The 21,784-nt window shown below is 34.6% G+C and overlaps 3 protein-coding genes across 8 annotated transcripts; all 3 read left to right on the forward strand.

The window, feature by feature from the left end:
- Nucleotides 1-5,592: 5,592 nt before the first annotated feature.
- LOC112737187 (porphobilinogen deaminase, chloroplastic) lies at nucleotides 5,593-8,971 on the forward strand. Of its 2 annotated transcripts, none has more exons than XM_025786960.3 (5): nucleotides 5,593-5,856; nucleotides 6,265-6,675; nucleotides 7,881-8,087; nucleotides 8,282-8,459; nucleotides 8,587-8,971. In XM_025786960.3, exons 2-5 carry the CDS (start codon nucleotides 6,313-6,315, stop codon nucleotides 8,697-8,699), a joined length of 861 nt encoding a protein of 286 aa, XP_025642745.1. In that variant the 5' UTR covers nucleotides 5,593-5,856; nucleotides 6,265-6,312; the 3' UTR covers nucleotides 8,700-8,971. The 2 variants fall into 2 exon arrangements, with proteins under 2 accessions (XP_025642745.1, XP_025642744.1); XM_025786959.3 differs by having other exon boundaries at nucleotides 5,641-5,856; nucleotides 6,270-6,675.
- A 1,071-nt stretch (nucleotides 8,972-10,042) lies between these two features.
- On the forward strand, nucleotides 10,043-12,487 carry LOC112737188 (uncharacterized). Its single transcript, XM_025786961.3, has 2 exons — nucleotides 10,043-10,134; nucleotides 10,249-12,487. Exon 2 carries the CDS (start codon nucleotides 10,287-10,289, stop codon nucleotides 12,162-12,164), a length of 1,878 nt encoding a protein of 625 aa, XP_025642746.1. The 5' UTR covers nucleotides 10,043-10,134; nucleotides 10,249-10,286; the 3' UTR covers nucleotides 12,165-12,487.
- Nucleotides 12,488-15,981: 3,494 nt separating this feature from the next.
- Nucleotides 15,982-21,162, forward strand: LOC112737189 (uncharacterized). Of its 5 annotated transcripts, none has more exons than XM_072211209.1 (11): nucleotides 15,982-16,103; nucleotides 16,509-17,038; nucleotides 17,436-17,572; nucleotides 17,668-17,730; nucleotides 17,831-17,917; nucleotides 18,017-18,182; nucleotides 18,338-18,527; nucleotides 18,696-19,525; nucleotides 19,680-20,300; nucleotides 20,378-20,443; nucleotides 20,639-21,162. In XM_072211209.1, the coding sequence occupies exons 2-11, from the start codon at nucleotides 16,538-16,540 to the stop codon at nucleotides 20,780-20,782; spliced, it is 2,805 nt and encodes a 934-aa protein (XP_072067310.1). In that variant the 5' UTR covers nucleotides 15,982-16,103; nucleotides 16,509-16,537; the 3' UTR covers nucleotides 20,783-21,162. The 5 variants fall into 5 exon arrangements, with proteins under 5 accessions (XP_072067310.1, XP_072067312.1, XP_072067313.1 ...); XM_072211211.1 differs by having other exon boundaries at nucleotides 20,704-21,162; XM_072211212.1 differs by having other exon boundaries at nucleotides 16,002-16,103; nucleotides 16,667-17,038.
- Nucleotides 21,163-21,784: the final 622 nt, after the last annotated feature.

Genomic DNA, 21,784 nt, shown 5'->3' on the forward strand with positions numbered 1-21,784 from the left:
GAATCTTGAGAGGGCGGCTAGTCTTCCTGTAAGTTGTTGTATCTCTTTGATTGTTGATGGCGATTTCATGTCCAAGATTGCCTTACACTTGTCAGGGTTCGCTTCTATGCCTCTGTGTGTTAACATAAACCCTAGGAATTTACCTCCTTGAACTCCAAATGCACATTTTTCTGGATTGAGCCGCATATTGTATTTCCGCAGTTGATTGAACACTTCTTTTAGGTCTCCAAGGTGTTCCTCTTCAGTGTTTGACTTGACCACCATGTCATCCACGTATACCTCCATGTTCCTTCCGATTTGTTTCTGGAAAACTTTGTCCATTAAACGCTGGTAGGTAGTGCCTGCGTTTTTGAGGCCAAATGGCATGACCTTGTAGCAAAAGTTCCCCTGGTCAGTTATGAAGGCTGTTTTTTCTTCGTCGGTGGGGTGCATGAGTATTTGATTATAGCCTAAATACGCGTCCATGAAGCTTAGTATTTGATAGCCGGAGGTGTTGTCTATGAGCTTATCAATGCTCGGCAAGGGATAAGAGTCTTTTGGGCATGCTCGGTTCAAGTCTGTGAAGTCCACACACATTTGCCATTTTCCCGAGTTCTTTTTTACCTTAACCACATTCGGCAGCCATGATGTGAATTGTATTTCCCGGATAAACCCGCACTTATCAGTTTTTGTGTTTCCTTTGTTGCTGCTTCTGTCCTTTCCTTTCCGAGCTGCCTTCTCTTCTGTTCTATTGGTCGGGCTTTAGGGTAGAGGGCCAGTTTATGACATATGACTTTCGGGTCTATCTCTGGCATGTCGGCCGGGGTCCAAGCGAACAGATCGGCATTTGTTTGGAGTAGATCTGTCATCTGCTGTTTGTATCATGCAGGTAGAGTAGAACCGATGTTAGTGCATTGGTTCTTGTCTTCTATCAGGCTTACCTTGTGCAGATAATAGGCTGGTGTTAGTCTTTGTTCATGATGGATCCGAGGATCTAATTCAGCGAGGTCTGGTATATCGCTGGCGTTGTACACTGAGTTTATCTTCCTTGTTGGTGCCTGCTGTACTTTGAGACCTGCGTTGTAGCACTCTTGCTTCTTTTTTGTCTGAGTGGATTGTTGCCATGGCTCCTTTTTCTGAACAAAACTTAACACACAAGTGAATAGTGGAGACTATGGCTCCAAAAGCGTTTAAAGATGGTCTTCCTAGAATGATATTATAGGGACTAAAACAGTCAACAATTAAATATTGAAGGTCTAAAGATTTTGAGTGAGGAGGTTCCCCTAAGGTCGTCCTCACCCATACATAACCTGTCACGGGGATTCTTTCCCCTGAGAATCTGACTAGCTCACTGAAGGATGGTTGTAACACTTTTTCGTTCAGTTGCATTTTCTTGAAGGTTGATAGAAACATGACGTCGGCGCTGCTTCGTTGGTCTAACAAGACTTTCCGAATTAGGAGGTCCCCTGTTGTTACCGATGACGACGGGGTCGTCGAGGTTAGGAGCTTTAGTGTCAAAGTCTTTGCTTGTGAACGTTATGTCCGGGATTCTTGGTGTAGGTACGTCAGAGGGCGTCTCGTCTTTTACTGCTAACATAATTCGGTAACTTCTTTTTTTGGCCGAGCTTGTTTCTCCACCACATGTGAAACCTCCTGAAATATAATTGATGACTTTCTTTGGTGGTTGACTATTCTGCCATTGAGATTTTTCGCCGTTTGTCTTCGGGTGTTCTACCTCGCTCGAGGTTGATGGATCTTTGTGAACTTGTCTGCCGATGTATTTGTCCAGTAATCCTTGTCTTGCCAGCCTTTCCAATGTGTCTTTAGCCACCACACATTCATCCATGGTGTGGCCAAACTTTTGGTGAAAGGTGCAGTATTTTGTTTTGTCAACATACCTTTGATTTTGGTACGTACCTGCTCTACTTGGCGGCTTTATTAGCTTGTTGTGGAGGATTTATTTGATTATGTCCTCCCTCTTGGTATTGAACTTGGTGTATGAGTCGTACTTCGGTCACAGTTTGAAGGATTTTTTAGGATCTCTGCTTTGGGATCTGTAGGGTCTGTCCTCTTCCTTCCTGAACGATGGTCTTTCACTTCTTCGAGTCTCACGCAACTCCTCTATCTCGATTTGATCGGTTGCTTTATCTCGGAACTCCTCCAATGTTTTCGGTTTTGCCACGGCAATGGCTTCCTGGAACTTCTCAGGTCGGAGGCCGCTCTTGATGGCATGCAATTGCACTTTCGGGTTAAGATCGGGGATCTCCATGGCTGCTGTCGTGAAACATGTCATCTAGTCCTTCAAGCTTTTGTGCTGCCCTTGCTTGATTGTGCTGAGGTAGTCTGAGTCTCTTACGTAAATCTTGGACGCTGCAAAATGATTGATGAACATCTTGGTGAACTCATCAAAGCTAGTTATGGACCCTGCAGGCAAATTAGAAAACCATAATAAGGCAGCTCCGTCTAAAAAAGTTGGAAAAGATCGGCATAACATGGGATCGGAGTCACTGTTGAAGAACATCATGGATTCAAATTTTGTGACATGGACTTTAGGATCTCCGATCCCCTTATACGGTGTTAGGGTCATAGGGAGCGTAAAATTCTTAGGCATTTTGAAGCTCATTATTTCTTCGGAAAACGGGTTGGTCCGTCGCCTTCCGTTTTTTGGGGGGTGTTTCCCCTGTCTTTGCGTTGGACTCTGATTGATGTTCTTCATACTAATCAGCGTTTATTTTTTTACTGTCGACCTTCCGATCTCCGTTGTTTTGCAGTGCTGCCAATAGCTCGGCCATCCGCTGGTTTTCTGCTAGGAGGGCAGCATTAGCGGTTATGAGGTCAGCGTTAGTTTGAGAGTGATGATGAGTTTCCGAGTGATCAGTTATGCTGCTCTTCCTGCAAAGAAAAAAGAGAGTGCACAGGGCGAACAGAGATAGTTAAAAATTAGGAATATGGGGTGCTGTGAAGATGAACTCTTCAGCCCTACGGTGGGCGCCAAATGTTCCTGCCAAGAGCCCGAGCCGAGGTTGAGGTCGGTAGTGGCTTCAAGAGGTTTGTTCGACTGTTCTTGCTGAGGATCGCGCCACCTATGCAAGCCTCGTCCGAGCAGTGCGGAGTACCTGCAAAAAGGACTCTGATGCTTAAGTTAGTCTCTGAGTAGGAAAGATACTCTATAAACAATTACTGTGTGTAGTCAGTAGTGGATGTGATGCATTTGGCCATCTTCATAGCGCTATTTATGGTTGGAGAGAGCTGTTTGTTGGTCCGAGATTCCTGGCCTCGTATCCGGACTGGAAGTCGGTTATCTCTCCTGGGATAAGTAACGTGGTTTTGACCTGGTATATTGCATTCAATTTTGTTAGACGAAGTCTTCGTGAAGCATAACGTGAATTTTTATTTTTGTATATTGGATTATGAGTGGTGAAGTCTTTAAAAATGATCTAAATTAGGTGTTAAACATTGTTGTGGGTATTTACAAAACGTCAGTGACGTTTTCTCTTTAAATAATTAAAATAATTTTTTTTACAAAACGTCAATGACGTTTTCTCATTTTATAACTAAAATAATTTTTTTTTACAAAACGTCAGTGACGTTTTATTTTTTTATAATTAAAAAATATTTTTTTTTATAAAACATCGGTGACGTTTTGTCTTTTTATATTTAAAAAAATATTTTTTTTACAAAACGTCAGTGACGTTTTGTACTATTATCATAGCAGTGTAAAATATCAAAATGAACAAATATTATCGTATTTCACATTAAAATTATCCATATCTAAAAATTTTAACCGCATAACGTCGGCCGGTTTTTTAGATATAAATCATATATAATTGACTCAGTTCACAAACTTATAAACTTTGAATTTAACTCATTTCATTTATAAACTCAATTTTAAGTTTAAACTTAGTTCATCAATTCACAATTTTAATTTATCAAATTATTAACAAATTAAATTCAAACTGACTTATAAATTGGTTTAACTCACTTCTAACCTTATATATAACAAACGGACTTAGTTAAACTTGATTTGAAAATCGCTTGAGAGTCTAACTTTATTAAATTTAAGGGAAGTTCTACTGTAATGACACCAAAATGCCAGGTGATGACATCGATGTGGACACTTCTTACCACCGACACGTGTCTAGGAAGCATGTTATGTCTGCGTCAGTCTTACTGTTCCCTGCAGAGTGGGGCAGCGTTTACGGAAGATTATAGCAGCGGATTAAGCATGTTAATGATTTGTTAATGAAATGATAAAATCAGCCCAAATCGTTGTTTTTGTGGGGGCTGCTCCGTGGCTTTTTTTTCTGTGTGGGTTGTAAGAGTTGTAAGGTGGGTTAGGTCATTTATTTTTTGTCCAATTGAATCAGGAACTTCGAGAGAGTTAGCTTTGATCGAAAAATGGACAATAAAGTGAACACTCGTTGTGTGACAAAAATTGTAGGTTATAAAGACCAAGTATTGGAGGTAAATCATTTTTATGAAATGATAACAGTTAATTAGTTGTTATATTCTTATTGGATATTAATCATCTATATATCCCAATTTCTATAGTTATTTTTTTGGTGTCTTCCCAATTTCTATATAAGTAAATGGAAGTAACGTATTACTACTTTTTTTTTTTAAATTGAAATGCACTTAAATTCCAATAGGACAAACTGATTAACTTGTTCTTAAAAAAAATAAACAAATCGTAGCGACTGAAAATGGTTTGAAAATAAATGGAAATGTTTTGGAGTCTCTGGCTCTCTGCGATTGAAGCTTTTTTTAACCTGCATCTTAAGCCAACCACTGCAATGCGATTTAGAAACATAATAAAAATAGTAAAATTTTTATCTATTTTATAAGAATTAAAAAATAAAATACAAACTCCTCCATGATATGAGAGGAAAATAAATTTTCTTATTTTTTCCTCAATTACTATTATAAATATAATGTTTTATCACTTAACATTTTTATTCTTTTATTCCTAATTAAAAAATATACGACGGAAAATTATAAAAGTTGCTAAAATATTTTTAGTAATAAAAATAGAAATTTAACTAATATTAATTTAAATATAGAAAAAAAAGTAGACTTTGATCATTTAATATTTTTAAATTAAATTTTTATAGTGGTTTCTAAAATTCACGATTTTTATTATTTTAATTTTTTAAATTTTAAATTTATTATAATAGTTCTCAAGATTTAACCTGGATCTTTTTTAGTGTTGAGTCAACGAACAGAATGTTGAGTTAGTTCTGATTTGTCATGCTAGACACAATGCTAAATGATATTTGTTCATTTTGACATTCAAGCAAGACAAAAACAATATAGTTTTAGAAAATGAGAGATGATAAAATGATTTGCACATTATATAAACTTTTTTTTGTCTTTTCATTATTTTATATCTAAAGTAATAATTCAGAACTAGTTCAGCATTTTATTGGTAAATTTAGTTCTAAAAAAAATCTAAATCTAATATTTTCCAAAACTAAATTTAAAAATTAATATAATGAACTTTAAATTTAATAAACTAAAATACAAATTTAGTGGCATTTCTAATTTTTCAGAAATCAAAATAGTGACTAGTGAGAGAAAGAAGAGCTAAGATGATATCCAATTGGGATGAAATGTGGGACCAGCTACTTCTAAGCACCAATCACTCTTTTTCTATCTGCTTTTATATCATATCATTGCTTTCATGCATTGCATCACTTCACATTCTCTCTCTGACATGGAGACAATTCTTTCATCATCAGCGTTGGCGCTTCCATGTCTCAAAACATCTAAATGCCGCCGCACCGCCATGCTTCGCGTTAGGGCCTCTGTAGCCATTGACCAACACACTCACCAGACCACCTCCAACCTCGCACTCCTCAGAATTGGAACCAGAGGAAGGTACGCACTTGGATCTCCTTCCAACTATTGCTATATATCTGTTATCATTATGAAGACTCATTGACCATTAGGTGTTTGTGATTATGTCACAAAGGATAACATAATGTCCCCGTGCTGCTTTCTTCACTCAACACCACCATCCATCGAAAGAAAATTAATAGAAAGGAAAGATGAGATAGTGGACATTGTAGCTTTTAATTAAGTTGACTTTATGCTTTCAAGTTTAGACTTTTGGGGAATTTTGGGCTTGAAGATAAATCTGTCTCACCATGCTTTTTCTTTTGTTATGAAATACTTGTGTGTATTCTTTATCTGATTAGTACCATAGGCTTGCTAAATGACTATGCTTTTACATGTGTTGAATTTATATGTTTATTTGTGTTTTGTTTATAATTATGTTATGTTTAGAGCAGTCCACTGGCTCTAGCTCAGGCATATGAGACCAGAGACAAACTAATGTCATCACATCCGGAGCTAGCGGAAGAAGGAGCCATTCAGATTGTAGTAATTAAAACAACTGGTGACAAAATACTATCGCAACCGCTTGCAGACATAGGTGGGAAGGGCCTCTTTACCAAAGAAATAGATGAGGCACTGATAAACGGCGACATTGACATTGCTGTCCACTCAATGAAAGATGTTCCTACTTATTTACCTGATAAAACAATTTTGCCTTGCAACCTTCCACGCGAGGATGTAAGAGATGCATTTATATCATTGACTGCAAGTTCACTAGCCCATCTACCTGCTGGAAGTGTTGTTGGTACTGCTTCACTCAGACGAAAGTCGCAGATACTCCATAGATATCCATCTCTTAGTGTAAGTCGTCATGATCAAATCCTCAAGTATTTCTCATTGGCATTGGGGTCCCCCTGCACGGGCGGGCATTCTTTTATTTTCTCATAATTCTAACCAGAAAATTATGATTTCTCATGCATTTCCTTAGAGAGAGACTGGGCATTAGTATCACCAATTCATCATCACTGCTGTTTTCTTGTGATGTGGTGGCATTAAACTGAGAAGCATATATAGGAGGCATTCAATTTTTTTTATAAGAATTGATATTTTGATTATAGCCAAAGGGTAGATTTTGTTGAACTGCAATGAATCTGGGGTTAGATGATATCGAGCTTAAAAATCATACTGTGTAAGGGTGAAACTATCAAGGGAAATTAAGAGAGAGAAGTGTGATGTGTATTTCACGTAAATGAACCAAAATCAGTCTCGATTACAAGTATAGACTAAGCAATATAGTGAAGAAAGCAATTAAACAAGGAAACAGCAAAAGAAGGAAGATATGCAAGGTAGAGGAAGAATGAGGCTTCAAGTACTCTGCTGCCAGAACATATACCTGGAGAATTATGAAAATAGAGGAGAAGAATGAGAAAAGGAAATGAGAGAAAGGAATGAGAATTTCAGAGAAGAAGAATGTCAGGGAAAAGGTATGTACCAGAATCTGCTAACTAACGTAGCCTTCCAGTCTCCTATTAGTAGCTCTCTCCCTAGCACTTCTCTTTGGCCCCACAATTTGCTGATCACACGCCAGCTGTCCATATTGTGTAACTAACTCCTTTTCTAATGATGCATGGCCAGCCTCTTTGTCCCCTTTCGCTTTTCTGTCCCAAACACTACTATGGGACGAATACAAAATTAGGGACTGTTGGAACATACTGTAGTTATTTTCTTATATAGACGGCGTCAATTTTCTGATCGAAACATGTCACGGAATCATAGGTAGAATGTTTCCACTAAGCATATATTGGTTTTTCGCCTTAAATGGCTGCTGGTTTAGTAGTCTACAATGTCATGGTTGAGAGTCTTAATGGCCATTCATTGTCTCTTCTTAAGTATCTGCGGCAATTTCCTATGTCTTCCACATGTATGGATGCCGTGGTGTTTATGGCATTCCTTTTTCTGTTTCGTATCATATAATTGTTTTTTTTGTTGGTTCATTTGTTGTCAGTTCTCTAGACCACTGATTGATTCTTCTTGTTTCTAATTTACATGTAATTTTTTTGTCTCAGGTTCAGGAAAACTTCCGCGGCAATGTCCAAACAAGGCTGAGAAAACTCAGTGAGGGTGTTGTCCAAGCTACACTATTGGCAGTAGCTGGACTCAAACGATTAAATATGACAGAAAATGTGACTTCAACCCTATCAATTGATGACATGCTTCCAGCAGTTGCCCAAGGCGCAATTGGAATAGCCTGTAGAAGTGACGATGACAAAATGGTGAGTGTTTCATTATATTGAATGCTCTGTCCACTCATCAAACTTGTCAAAAAATGTTTTGTTCTTTTATAAATACATGTTATCATCTATCAAGCAACATTAAGCCATAAGATCATGGAAGTTTTGTACTTGATGCAATTGCAGATTTACTAATTTTAAGTCTCCCTATATTTTCAATTTTCTGGCTGATGTAGGCCGAATACCTTGCTTCGCTGAATCACGAAGAAACAAGGCTAGCAGTTTCATGTGAAAGAGCCTTCCTTGAGACTCTAGATGGATCTTGCCGCACTCCTATAGCAGGTTATGCTTGCAGAAACGAAGATGGAAATTGCTTGTTTAGAGGACTAGTTGCTTCACCAGATGGAACCCGTGGTATGAACATCACTATAAGATTTACATAATTTGACTTCATCTAGTCACTATAACCTTGGAAAGTTGTCAAATGGCAATTACCATTCATGAAGGTTGCTCATAATTCTGAATACTTTTTTTTTTGCAGTGCTTGAAACATCAAGGATTGGTGCATATGCTGTTGAAGATATGATGAAGATGGGTAAGGATGCTGGGGAGGAGCTTCTTTCTAGAGCTGGACCTGGCTTTTTCAGTAGTTAGATATCTATGTTAACAGGGTTATAGGGTGTGTAGGTAAGATAGGTTGCATTGGCCAGCCTTTTCTCTAAGGTGGCTTCATCCAAGGTTTAAGGTTATTTATTTGACCCGTTGTCCCGTTTAGTTGTAAAGATTTGAGAAGTGAGCCTCTAACGAGGGTCGTGTTGTGACTTGTGTCTTGTGTATTTTCACGAGATTGGGAAAAGCCAAATTTTGTAGTGAGGATTGTGTGGAAGCAAGAATATAAAATATTACAATTACAATAATTTCTAAAATATGATATTGTCATTTTTATTTTGATAATATTATTTTTTTTTTGCTATAAATTTATACAAAATATCATATAATAAAATTATGTGAAAAATAACATTATAAAAAATAAGAATGACATTATCATTTTTTTAATTTCTATTCCAAGATAAATAGAAGTTGATGAGAAATTATATTTTTGTAGATATTCCTAAACATCTTAATTATTATATTAAATAAAGGAAAAAAATGATATACGATTAACAAATGTCTTTACTAATATCAATGTCTAATCCTTAAAAAAATCTACTTTTTATTTATTTAAGTTGCCAAAACCAAAATGATTTTCACTCGCATTTATAAGATCAAAGTAATTAAATACACATTAAAATATGATAAAAATTCAAATAGCTGAGAATATTTAATTTAACAAATTTGATTAAATTTTCGGCTTAACAAATCTTGAGTTTTTGTGCTTGTTTGGATGTTATTAAGTGCTTATTAACACTATTAAATCGATAAAAAAATATTTTTTATTTGTTAGTATATTTGGTAAATTTTTAATAATAAAAATAAAAACACTTGAAAAATAAAAAAAACATCTTTTTTAAGAAGTTATAACTTATTTCTTTTTTTTTAAGATTTTTTCTAAAAAAAATATTTTTCACGTAATAAATAAATAAAATTTTATTTTATTTTATTTTATTCAAATATAATTAATAAATAAAAAATCCTTTCACATGATATATTCAAAAATAAAATCACTTTTATTTTTGTAAAAGTTCTTTAAAAAAAAGATTATTATAAAAAAGATCTTTTTTATATTAGAAATAAAAATACTAGAAAAATAAAAAATATATTTTAAAAAAAAATTATAATTTACATTTTTTTAAAAAATATTTTTTACATAATAAATAAACAAAAAATAATTTTATCTTATTTTATCCAAATAATTGATAAATAAATTTTTTTATATAAAATATCTATATATAAAATCTCTTTTATTTTTTTTTAAAAAAATTATTACAAAAATATTTTCTGAAAAAGTCGTCCAAACAACCCTTTATATGTAAAATTTGGAAGTGACACTTGGACGCTAGATTGATCCATAACCATCCCGTTCTGTTGCTGAATTTTCCCCTTTCCTCTTCCTTCTCCGCGTGCAGATTCCTCCGGTCTTCCTCTCACAGTAAGTCTCTCTTGGCCACTGACATTGAACTCTTCATTGGTTTTCTATTTTGCTTATACCCTTTTGCCCAAAGATTCCATCTTTGTTAACTGTTTTCCCAAAATCGCAGTGCAGTTCTGTGGGGGAGAAACTTTGTCGTTTTGGAACAGCCAATGGCGATTGCGTTCTTGTGGCTCTGGAACCTGCAAAACCTCTGGCCTTTCTCTGCATTAAGGACCAACGACCTTCGAGATTCGAAGAAATTGGTAAGCAAGCTCTCTGTACCTGAGCACACAAAGCAATTCGTTTTCGCGTTCCGTGATCCCAAAACCCAAACCCTAGTTTATGTTCTTTCGGCGTTGAACTTATCTAAGCTATCGGCAATTGACGCACAGTCCCTTATTAGGGAAATTAGGCCTGATGCTGTTGTTGTTCAAGGGGGTCGTTCCTCTTTTCCTGAGATTCTTGAATCTGAGGGAGATGTTGAGGTTGACAAGGCACTCCCTACTTCACCGTTTGCGGTAATCAAACAGTGTTTTGTTGAAAAGATTGGTAAGGAACAATATGAGAGTGTCGCAGGGAATTTTGTGATGAAGGAAATCTTTGGGACCAGTTTTCATGGCCACTTATTGGCCGCCAAGAAGGCGGCGGACGACGTAGGTTCGGCATTTGTTGTGATCGAGTCGGGATTAGGTAGCTCTATTGATAATTCTAATAACGGTGGTGGTGTTGATGCTGGAAGCCATTTTAATGGTTTTGTTAGCAGTTTGGTTCCTCAACAACCAGGTGTTGTTACTCTAGCTCCAATTACTTTGAATAGGTTTTCTCTGAGTAATGATGCCAAGGCGCAGATGGCAAAGGTTTTATCGGTTGTTATGGATCCACCATTACTTAGGACCTCTGGTTCCAATTCAGAGGTTGGTTCAGGGGAAATTCAGGCAAGTAGTAGTTATGAGGTCCCGGCCTTTGCCAGGTCTATCTATCCATTACTTGAAGACTTGCATAATATATTTGACAACATTCCATCAATTGGGAGGGCGTTAGCACATGCGCAAAAGATGCTATTGGATGTAAACAGAGGTGAGGCTCTTGACGCAAGAACTCTTTCCGAGGTTCATAGATTTAGAATGGCAGTTGAGGGGGTTAGAGCATCTCTAAATAAGAGCGGTTTGGCTCCAACTAACAGCAAAGTCGATCCCAAATCTCAAAAGATTGATTTCTCAGAGCTTTCAGTTGACGAGAAGTCGGATGTGCTCTTTGCACATGCTATCCGTAGTCAGGCTGATAAGTTTAAGACCATTGTTGCAGTAGTAGATGCTGGCTCCTTAGGAGGTCTTAGGAAGCATTGGGATACTCCTCTTCCCGATGAAGTCAAAGAGCTGGTTGGAGATCTAACAATAAATTCTGGAGTTGAACGGGTGGCTCTGAATTATAGCAACAAGAAACGCTTGTTACCAGAGAATCCTATGATGGCAGTAGGGGCAGGAGCAACAGCTGTTTTAGGTGCTTCATCCTTGACCAAAGTAGTTCCTGCATCAACTCTCATGAAGGTTGCTACCTTCAAAGTTCCGGCTTCAATCAAAGTCGTTGTCAGTTATACACACAAGGCTCTGGGTTTTTCCCTGGGCCCATCTAAAGTTGTTGCATCTTCCGGTGCTAAAACTTCCAGTATCATGAAGGCAGCTGGATCTGCCGAGAAGATTCGAGCTATTGCTCACGGCGTTATAGCTTCGGCTGAAAGAACCAGTATCTCGGTTATGAGAACGGCCTTCTTTGAAATAATGAGAAAGCGAAAGATACAGCCTGTTGGGTTTTTGCCTTGGGCTACATTCGTAGGGAGCATTGGAGCATGTTCAGGCTTACTTATGTGTGGGGATGGGATCGAGTGCGCTGTTGAATCTGTCCCCGCAGCACACTCAATTGCTAGTTTGGGTCGTGGGATTCAACATTTACGCGAAGCATCAAAAGCAGTGATGCTAGCAGAAGGAACCAGAATCCAAAATTCAGTTGAAGCTCTAATAAACAGAATAAAGAAGACAACGGATCGATAGAGAGGGAGTGTACATATATTTTGTTCTGAAATTTTGATTGTTCAGGAAATTGTTATGTACATATATTTTGTTCTTAGGCAGATTAGTTCTATATGAAGCATACAAATAGCAACACAGGACTTTGTTTAACCCCCTAACTACTGTTGGCTTAAGGTTGAAGGAAATTTATTAGCATCTTTGTTCACAATAGTAACTCTTTGCACATTATGTGATTCACATGTCATTTACATAAATTGTGAAAGAGAAATGATATGGTGATTCACATTCATTCATACTTTAATTCATACAAAAGAAAACAATAAATTACAAGGTGGTGTATTATATTTCTTAGTTTGTCTATGTCATTTTGTCCTTTTTTAATGAGTTAAAGCATAAATTTAAATGAGTATGGTGAGTCTTCTATGGTTGATACTTCTGTGAATACATCTTCTTATAAAAATGATATTATGAACTGTTAGATTATTTGAGATGACATATATGACTAAATCATCCAATGATTCGCAATATTATCTTCACATAAAAACGTCTTAATGGAAGTAGCCGCCTTCACAAAATTGACTAAGTTGATATCTTAGTTTTCGGATTCAAGTTGTTTTGACGAATCAGGGTGGCATTTAACTTAGTTTCTAGAAATTTCCGATCGTTAAAATTCTTAACCATGATATGGTCATACGGATAAAGCTTTACTCTTGTTAGTTACTGTTACCTCCATTTCTACCAAAACAATTTTCTTTTCTTGGTTGATGATGTATCAAAAGGAAGAATTCTCAGCCAATGGACGTGGCTGACCTTTATATCCCATTATGCAAAAGAATCAGGAGAATCTCTTGAAAACAATTATCAAAAGAAGTAGGGTCTATTAAGAACTTAATAATACTATAAATAAACCCCACTTTTGGTTTGGTGAAATTTAATTGGTCTTGTTGCAACTTTCATAGAAACTCACAATTTCCATAATAAATGATAAACAACTAGATGTATCTCACGTGGCATAGAACAACAGCTTCATATAAAGAAGCCTATGATCATGATGAACAATTTGCACGTTCTCTTCATGTATAAGGAAAAGGAGTGGTGGTCTACTATGATATCATGCGGGGCCATAAATTTATGAAACAAGTATAATTTTATATGTTTGACTTACATTTTGTGTATTTTTAGATTAATATGTACAGATATATTATTAATCTAATCTAATAATGAAATATAACCGTGACAAATAAGTGCGAACTTGGTGTCGCTCAAACTTTTTTTTAACTTAGTGTCGTGCAAGTTATGCACAATGTGATAGTAGAAACACATTATATACGCAACATTTGATATCAACTAACTATTGATTGTGACATAACTAGTTTCTTAAACTGCAACTAGTCTCTCGGTACTATTGTTATTTCTAATTATGATATGAGCTGACATTTTATCGCATTAGAAAGAGTTGGTGTACAATTGCATAAAGATGTGGCTAAATCCAGCATTATAGCTGCTATTACAGTTAAATTATGGACCACAATTTAAAACTAATCTATAAGAAGACTATAACTTAAAAATAAGTGCAACTAGCCGGCTCAACCTCTTTTCTTTTTAGATAGAGTGTGTTGTTTAAGTATTACTTTGTTATTCAGATTTCATTTCTAGGAGAATTAAATATACCCAGAAAGAAGGTGGGAATTGAAATTCAAATGATGGTATTTTGATTCCTTGCAATCAAATTTGTTTGGGAATAGTTTTTCAAACTTTGAATTAAATATGGAAATATGATATTCTTATTTTAAAATTTTTAGAAATTATTTATAATTACTCGAACCACACACACTCATAAAATAATTAAAATAGTAAATTCAAAGGGAATTTACGATGTTATGGATTGAGATGTTAATGGAATAAAATGGATCGAGTCACATTGAGAATTACCTTATTTCTCATTTTTAAATTCTTTTTTTTTTTGTTTCTATTTTGATATCATGAGAATTAAAATATTATATATTTTTATTTTTCGTCTTTGTAGAATTGTAGTTCATGGGATTTTTGGTATATATATATATATATATATATATATATATATATTCTGCCTAGCCTTGATTTTGTAGGTGAAGTCTAGAGTTTGATATTTTGTATTTTTGATATTCTACTCCTTATATTTATGGTTTATTCTTTCCGCTTATCAAGTTTTCACATTTTTGAGTGTGTTGCGCTTTTCTTTTTATGGTTTTACTTCAACTTTCTTTCTAAGGCTCCTATTTACGAATTCTTTCAACTATATTTAGGTATATATACATTTTTTATTTTTAGAGATCGTAATATCTTACCACTTCTGCCTATATATAAAAAAATAAAAAATACAATACATTGATACAATATACAATTTAATTAGATTTATTTATATATGATATATAAAATGTTAAAAAATCTTATTAAGAATTATACTTAAGAATAATTTAAACATTTTATATATTTCAAGAATCTCGCATAATAAAACTGATATTTCAATCATATTTCATGACAAAATAGAAATGTGAATACAAATCGTCACTGATTAATAAAATTATAAATAATAGATCAAGCTCTTTTAAAATATAAAAATCGATTAAATAAAAAAAAGTAAGAATTTAATCAACTTTAAATTAGAAGTTTAAATTTAATGTTAATTTGTTACTTTATTATTTTACAAAACTTGTGGCTTTAGAAAATGTGTGAGAAATTATTTATCACCGCTAGTACATGCCTACCACTTCTGATTTCTGAATGGTGATGCATTCCATGTCCCTTTCATCTTTAAAGAAAATTAATGGTATCTGAGCTAAGCCATCTAACTCAGTACCTCTCACTTTCACAAACCCCATTTGATATGAAATTTGCATTTTCCATTATTTAGTGAAGTCAATATTTTGGTAGAATTATATTGAGGTTCATAATTTCGTAGGCTTCTTGTTATGGTGATCCAAGTTCCAATGGAACCCATACATTCTTCCCAAGTAGTTGTAGCATCATGATCAAAGTCATGCAAAGAATCTTGACTGTTGCCAAATAAGTCGTCAGAGTTTGGTAGATTAAACATATAATCACCATTTTTTATTTACAAATATAAATAAAGTAGATGGAGTTGGTTAAGCTAAGATGTGAAACTCACTAAGTGAATTAACCGCTTATTATAGGTCAAAGTTATTAACGAATAAACAAAAAGTATAATTTTATTTTTCTCAATTATTCAATTATTATATAAGAATATGTATTTTATATTTATAAAAAATTAATTATAATATTATAAAAAATATTTGATTATTCTATCATGAAAGATTTAATTATTATACTATAAAATATTTGATTATTTGAGTGAATAATTATTTTGTTAAAAGAATATATAAAATAGTGGTTAATTTTTTTGGATATTGGATAAAAATTGGTGTAATCCTTTAATATTGGAAGTTATGATGTTTTACAAAATTCTGGGCTATAGATTTTGCAGAGTGCGAATTGCCAAATCAATTTATTTTAAATTTATAAAGACAATATATAGACTGCGTATTGTAAATACACAGTTTGCGTATTGTCAGTACAATACGTGTTTTGCGTATTGTGTTTGCCCAGAACAGCGCTCCATAACTCTGTAAAACTCTATTTTTTGTAACATTAACGTAAAACTCACTTCTCTCTTCCATATTAAAATAAAAAATCCTAAAATAATATGTATAAATATATGAATTTAATTTTGATATACTGATAATGTAATTATTTTTACTGGTACGATATTACATAATTTGATACAGGTGTATAATTGATATTACCATTGCATCAAAACTAAATTATATATATATACAATAATTTTTTAGAACAACATCTAATATAAAAGAGTGATATTATGAGCCAGAAAAGATTGAAGGGTCAAGAAAACCAACCAAGAAAGGTGATGGAGAAAGAAGACATCTGCACCTGATTGCAAAGGTTTTTTGTACTTGCATACTTGTACTTATAATCCAAAAAATAGTATCTGATACTAACTTCTACTTGATGTTTCTTCATGGAGCCCCACAAACCTACCCTTCTCTTCATCACTTCACAACCCCAATCTCTTATTCACAACTCAAATTATGAGTTCTTCTCCTTAGATTAGATGGCATGACAAAACAACAGAATTTTCTTTTATCAGGTATTAGAAGTCTTTGAGCAGATAGATGATCAGAGACTTTAACATCCATGGCCCCATATGGGGTAGTAGATTATGGTAGATACCTTACCCCATATGGTACAAACTATACAAACCAATAACCAAACAAGTCCAAAGAATTTTTTTATGACTTTCTATTTTCATTTGAGATTTGCTTTATTTCTTTCTCTCTTTTTTATCAGGATCCCTATTTTATTATTATTATGCCACCATGTCAGTGTTTCATATAATATATGGCATCTGGATACTCTTCTCTGAAAGGTGCTGTATAGTTGAGGTTACTGCTTCATGCTGCCCTTATTATCAATTCTTCAAACAAAGCAATAAGAGATTTGTGCAGAAAACTGATAGGTTTTGGAAGTTCAATGAACAAGCTGATAGATGGGTTGAAGTTGTGTTTCCTTATGATGATCATCTGGTATCTGAATTCAGCAACAAAGAAGGAGGATTGAATGAAGAACAGCATGAATTGTTTGATGCTAAGCCCTTGGATGTGGTTTTGCCACTGAGGAAGAGAATTTCATTGACCAGAATGTCAGATACATCTATTTGGGTCACTGGGGAAAGTGGTTCTATATATGAGAGGTTTTGGAATGGACTTGAATGGGTTATTGCCCCTCATGACTTGCCAATAGCATCCGGCCGCGCAACCGCGGTATTCATCATCAATCACATAATTCTTGCTGCTTCTGAAGCAGGAAATCTCTATCAGGTTACACCTTATAAGTATCATTAGTTTGTAAGGCCGTGTTTGGATATTGTCTCAGGACAGAAATACAGATATGTTGAGGGACAAAAACCTATTTAGACTAAAAGGATAGACTTAAATATCTTTGTCCTAAGACATAAGGACAGTGGGGACATATTTTATCCGTCTTTGTTATCTCAGTATCTCTGTAATTTTACGTCCGGGGACAGTTATCAAATGTTCATTGTTTGTTTTGGATTCATATCTCACAATTACATGCATATATAGCTTAGCAAGTATTTAATTCAAGGACACTAGTATGATTTGATTTTGCACTTTAAATTGGTGTTATGTTAGTTGTTGGAACTGCAACAGTGCCTATTGCCTCTTGAGTTAACAGATTATATTTTGGTTTTAGCAGATGCATGTGCAATTTGGTGAAACCTCACAAACAGTTTGGTTGGATGTCACACCTACACTCAATCAAATCACAAATAATGATTCAAAGAAAAATCCTTTGGTGTTAATAAAGTCTGGAATTGTGTCACATGATAGGCAGTGAGTAAAGATAATAATACCTTTTTTGTTCTTAGATTGATTTAACAATGTATAATTCAAGCGTATGCTGAATTTAGTTTTTGTTGTTGGGACAGGAGAATTTATTTCTGCACAAGGAATGGAACACTGTTAGAACTTCTTGGGGTTGAGCCTCTAAGGTAAAACTCAAGTTTTGGAGCAAATATATTAGTGTTAAAGAAGTTAATCGTCTGCAAATATTATTAAGTTCGCTTCTATTCCGCGACATATATAGAGCAGATGGACAAATCATGGCCAACCAGCTGGAGCAAATGTAGCAGCAATAGCTGAAGTTGCTTCTGTAAGAGAAGTAGTGTATACCATAAGGTGAAGTTAAGATGTGGTGTTCTTTTTTTAAGGTGCAAATTGCCATGCTAATTCTATAAAGTATTAAATATCATTGTTCACCTTGTTGTGTTAATGTAGTTCTGCTGGAGATCTTTATGAATATGATGAAAAATCAAAACCATCATGGAAGAAGCACATATGGAAAGAAAGGACAGCACAATTCGTGCCTTTAGTACCATCTAAAGGGTGCACTCTAAGTGGACTGAGTGGTGATTATTCTGAATCTCTGTTTCTTCTAAACAAGGTACTTTTAGTTAGTTCACTAGAATTTCATTAAGTTCCAATTGGATTTTGAGATGGACAACTTGGAAAAATGTTGAATTTCAACTTCGCTCCCTCGAATTGAATTCTATCTGCCATGGACAGCATATTCTAAAAATGTCTGATAATTGTATATAGGAGGGTGATTTGGTAGAGAGGAGACTGCATCAGAGGAAGTGGAAATGGATGGTCCATGGAAGTCCACCACATCAAAATTTGACATCCATTACGCCGGCTCTACATGACGAATCAAGTGAAACTTTCTTTTCCTTGTTCTTCACTGGTGCAGCTGGATCAGTCTTTGAATATCAAATGCCAAAACAATTAGGTTAGTCATCCAGTTATGCTACAAATTATTTAACTTAATGCATATGAACTTCAAAACTTTAGCATAATATCTTCTAATGAATCAAATCATTCATGTATTAACCAGAGAGGTTTCAACCTGAATACTACTTTCTAGACACTAAATTCTCACATGAACACACATGCACAGGTACAACTAATCGATTTCCAGGAACTTGGGAAAATCATCAGCACCCTTTACATGCTAAAGTAGCAAGAGGTATAATTGGCTTGCCATTACAAGCTGGCAGGATACTGTTTCCACTAGATGATGGTAGACTTGCAGAATTACATCTATTAGGACTAGGCGGCGAAAGTTCAGGACCGGCTTTACCACAAAACTTTAGAAGGAAAGCATCAACTAAATATGTTTGGTCGATATTAGATGTTCCAGAGAGCGAAGGATGGAATGCAGAATATTGCACAGAAGAACGCGGCCCCAGAAATTGCCTTGCAGGACTAAAAGATGAGTCAATGGATTCTGGAACAAGTTCAGTAACAGGTAGGAGAAAGCAAAGCCAGACACAGAATTACTACTTATCGCTCGGCACTTCATTAGGCGAAGCGACTAAATCTACAGAAGATTATAATCTCCCTGATGGCTGGACTAGTAGTAACTTCCGGCTTCGATTGATGTATGAAGGAAAGTCATTTTTCTTCATAACAAATGATGGATTAGTGTTTGAACACATTTGTATTGAGAATGTTTGGGTGTGGCTGAAGCATGAGAGTTCTACAGCTATAGAAGGTATAGTGGGAAACTATAATGGAAGCTTGTTCATGGTTGATACATTTGGGAGTGTGCTTCTTAGAGAATGGCATGAAAATGAGATAGCATGGAGGAATTGTAGTGCTATGAGGAAAGGAAAGAGTGTTATTGGAGGCCAACCATGGGATAGATTTCCAGCTAAATCAAGGAAGGTTACAACAGAAGATGCACTCTTCTTTGTGAGTAAAAATGGAAGATTACTGCAGTTCATGGTAGGTTAACAGTAGTTAATAAAAGAATTATGCACTTTGAGTAGTTAATAACTCCTTTCCCTTAAGTTTTTCACTTTGTAATTCTAATTAATTCTAATGAAATCAATTAAATACTCATATTCATGATCAACTTCGTATCTTTCATTATACACAGGTTTTCATGAGGAAGTTTAAATGGAAAGATTGCAAACATCCTCCAAATGCTAAAGTTGCATGCATTGTAGACCAGGAATTGTTCAGGGAAAACATAGTATTTGTCACAGGAAGAAACGGTCGCCTATATCAGTATAACAAAGTGACTGATTTGTGGCATGAGCATTACCAATCTCAGCATTTGATTCTATCACAGTTTCCTGGAACAGTTATTAGACCATCACAGAAATCGCTCTCAGGCTCACTTTTCATGCTTTCAGTAGAAGGTGGCCTTGTTGAGTACCAATGGAATGCAGGGAGTGGATGGAACTGGATAGAACATGGAACACCCGATAAAGGCGCAAAACTAATTGGTTCAACTGGTCCTAGCTTTGAGGGTACTCAACTACTTTTGATTGGTTCAGATGGAAAAGTGTACCTGAGATACATGGACAAAAATGGTGCATGGAAGTGGAAGGACTTTGGTTTCCCTTCAATGGGAAGTGAAATGGTTGAGGCGAATCGACCAAGACAAAGTGGACTCAATGATGGAAAGGTAGTTTGCAATGATGAATATTCTATGCATGGCTTGAAGAAAGATCAGAACAACCTTTCTGATCAAATGTCTAAATGTGATCCTAAGGTAAAGTATAATCTACATTTACTGATTGAACAAAAAAACATAGATAGAGCATTGATTTTGAGTCTGATTTAACACAGGTTTCATCTACAAGACCAATTCCATTTTCTGAAGGTTCTGTTATATTTGAGCTCAGAGATGGCAGGGTAAGAAACTTTTATCTCATGAAAAATTACAGTATAATCACCTTATTCATTATGTATAAAGCAACAAGCAAATGCTTATTAGAAATGGCTAGTTTTCTATTTCAATGCTTATTATGAAAATTTATACCAATGCTGAATTAGAAATTCACTCTCTCCGTTTCCTTTTATCTGTTACTGTGACTATAACAATGACAGATAAAAGAAAACGAAGGGAGTTCATTTAATATATGGCTGACGAGTGACGACACGACTAATGGCAGTTGGCAGAACTACAGCTTGTGGAGGAGACAGAATGGGTTTGGTCAAGGACCATTGGAACTCCAGCCAGTTCATGCTTAGAAAATTATTGGATCACTGTAGCATCCTCATAATATTGAAAGAAAAAGGTGAAAGTTATGCTAACAAATATGAAAGAAATAGTGAGTAGTGACAACTATTATGCTAACAAAAATGGTGAAAGAAAAGGTACTAGTTAGCAACACTTGAAGATGAAGTAGCTATTTCCTTTAAGAGGCTGAATAGGTAGTGTTAGTATTTGAGGTACAATACAAAGCCCTGTGGAGATGAGCTATGATAGCTTACTTGTAAGTTGTAACATAGATGTAAAAGGAAAATAATAATATATATTTGTACAGCCAAAATAGTACATTGAATAAGAGCATGCACAAAACAATCCTTTCATTGTATATAATCTATTAATGCTACAAAGAAATTCTCTATTTTAACTGTCTCATTTTAAACTCTCTTTAGGTAGAGTATTACCATTAAAAATTTTCAAAAATATAAAAGAATGAAATTTTGTATAAATTTAAATTATAAAAAGGTAAAATATATTTTGTATAAAGAAATTTGATTACTCTGCTATAAAATTTGTTATTCTATTATGTTATATTTGATTATTCTAATGATAAATTATTTTATGAAAAAATTATATATAATAAATAATTATGATAGGTGTACATTAAAATTATTTATTAAAATTAGTTATTAATATATATAAAATATATATTAAAAATAAGTTAAATTATAATATATTTATATATAAAATATTTTTATATAATAAAATATATACCATTACAAAATGTATTAATGATTGACTTTTATTGTTAATAAAGATAAGTGAATTAGTTATTTCTGTTGGTTAAGTGTATCAAAACAAAATGGTAGATTGCTACTATTATTTTAGTAAAAGATATAGATATGCATGACTTCTTTCACAATATGGGTGGCTCATTTTTTAATGTTGGGAGGTTTATGTTATCAAGAGAGATTATATTTAATGAGGTTTAAAAATAATGTTCGTTTGTGTATATAAATAGAGTAATGTAGTTTGAGACAAGT

Source organism: Arachis hypogaea, chromosome 13 (assembly GCF_003086295.3).
Source record: "Arachis hypogaea cultivar Tifrunner chromosome 13, arahy.Tifrunner.gnm2.J5K5, whole genome shotgun sequence".
NCBI lineage: Eukaryota > Viridiplantae > Streptophyta > Magnoliopsida > Fabales > Fabaceae > Arachis > Arachis hypogaea.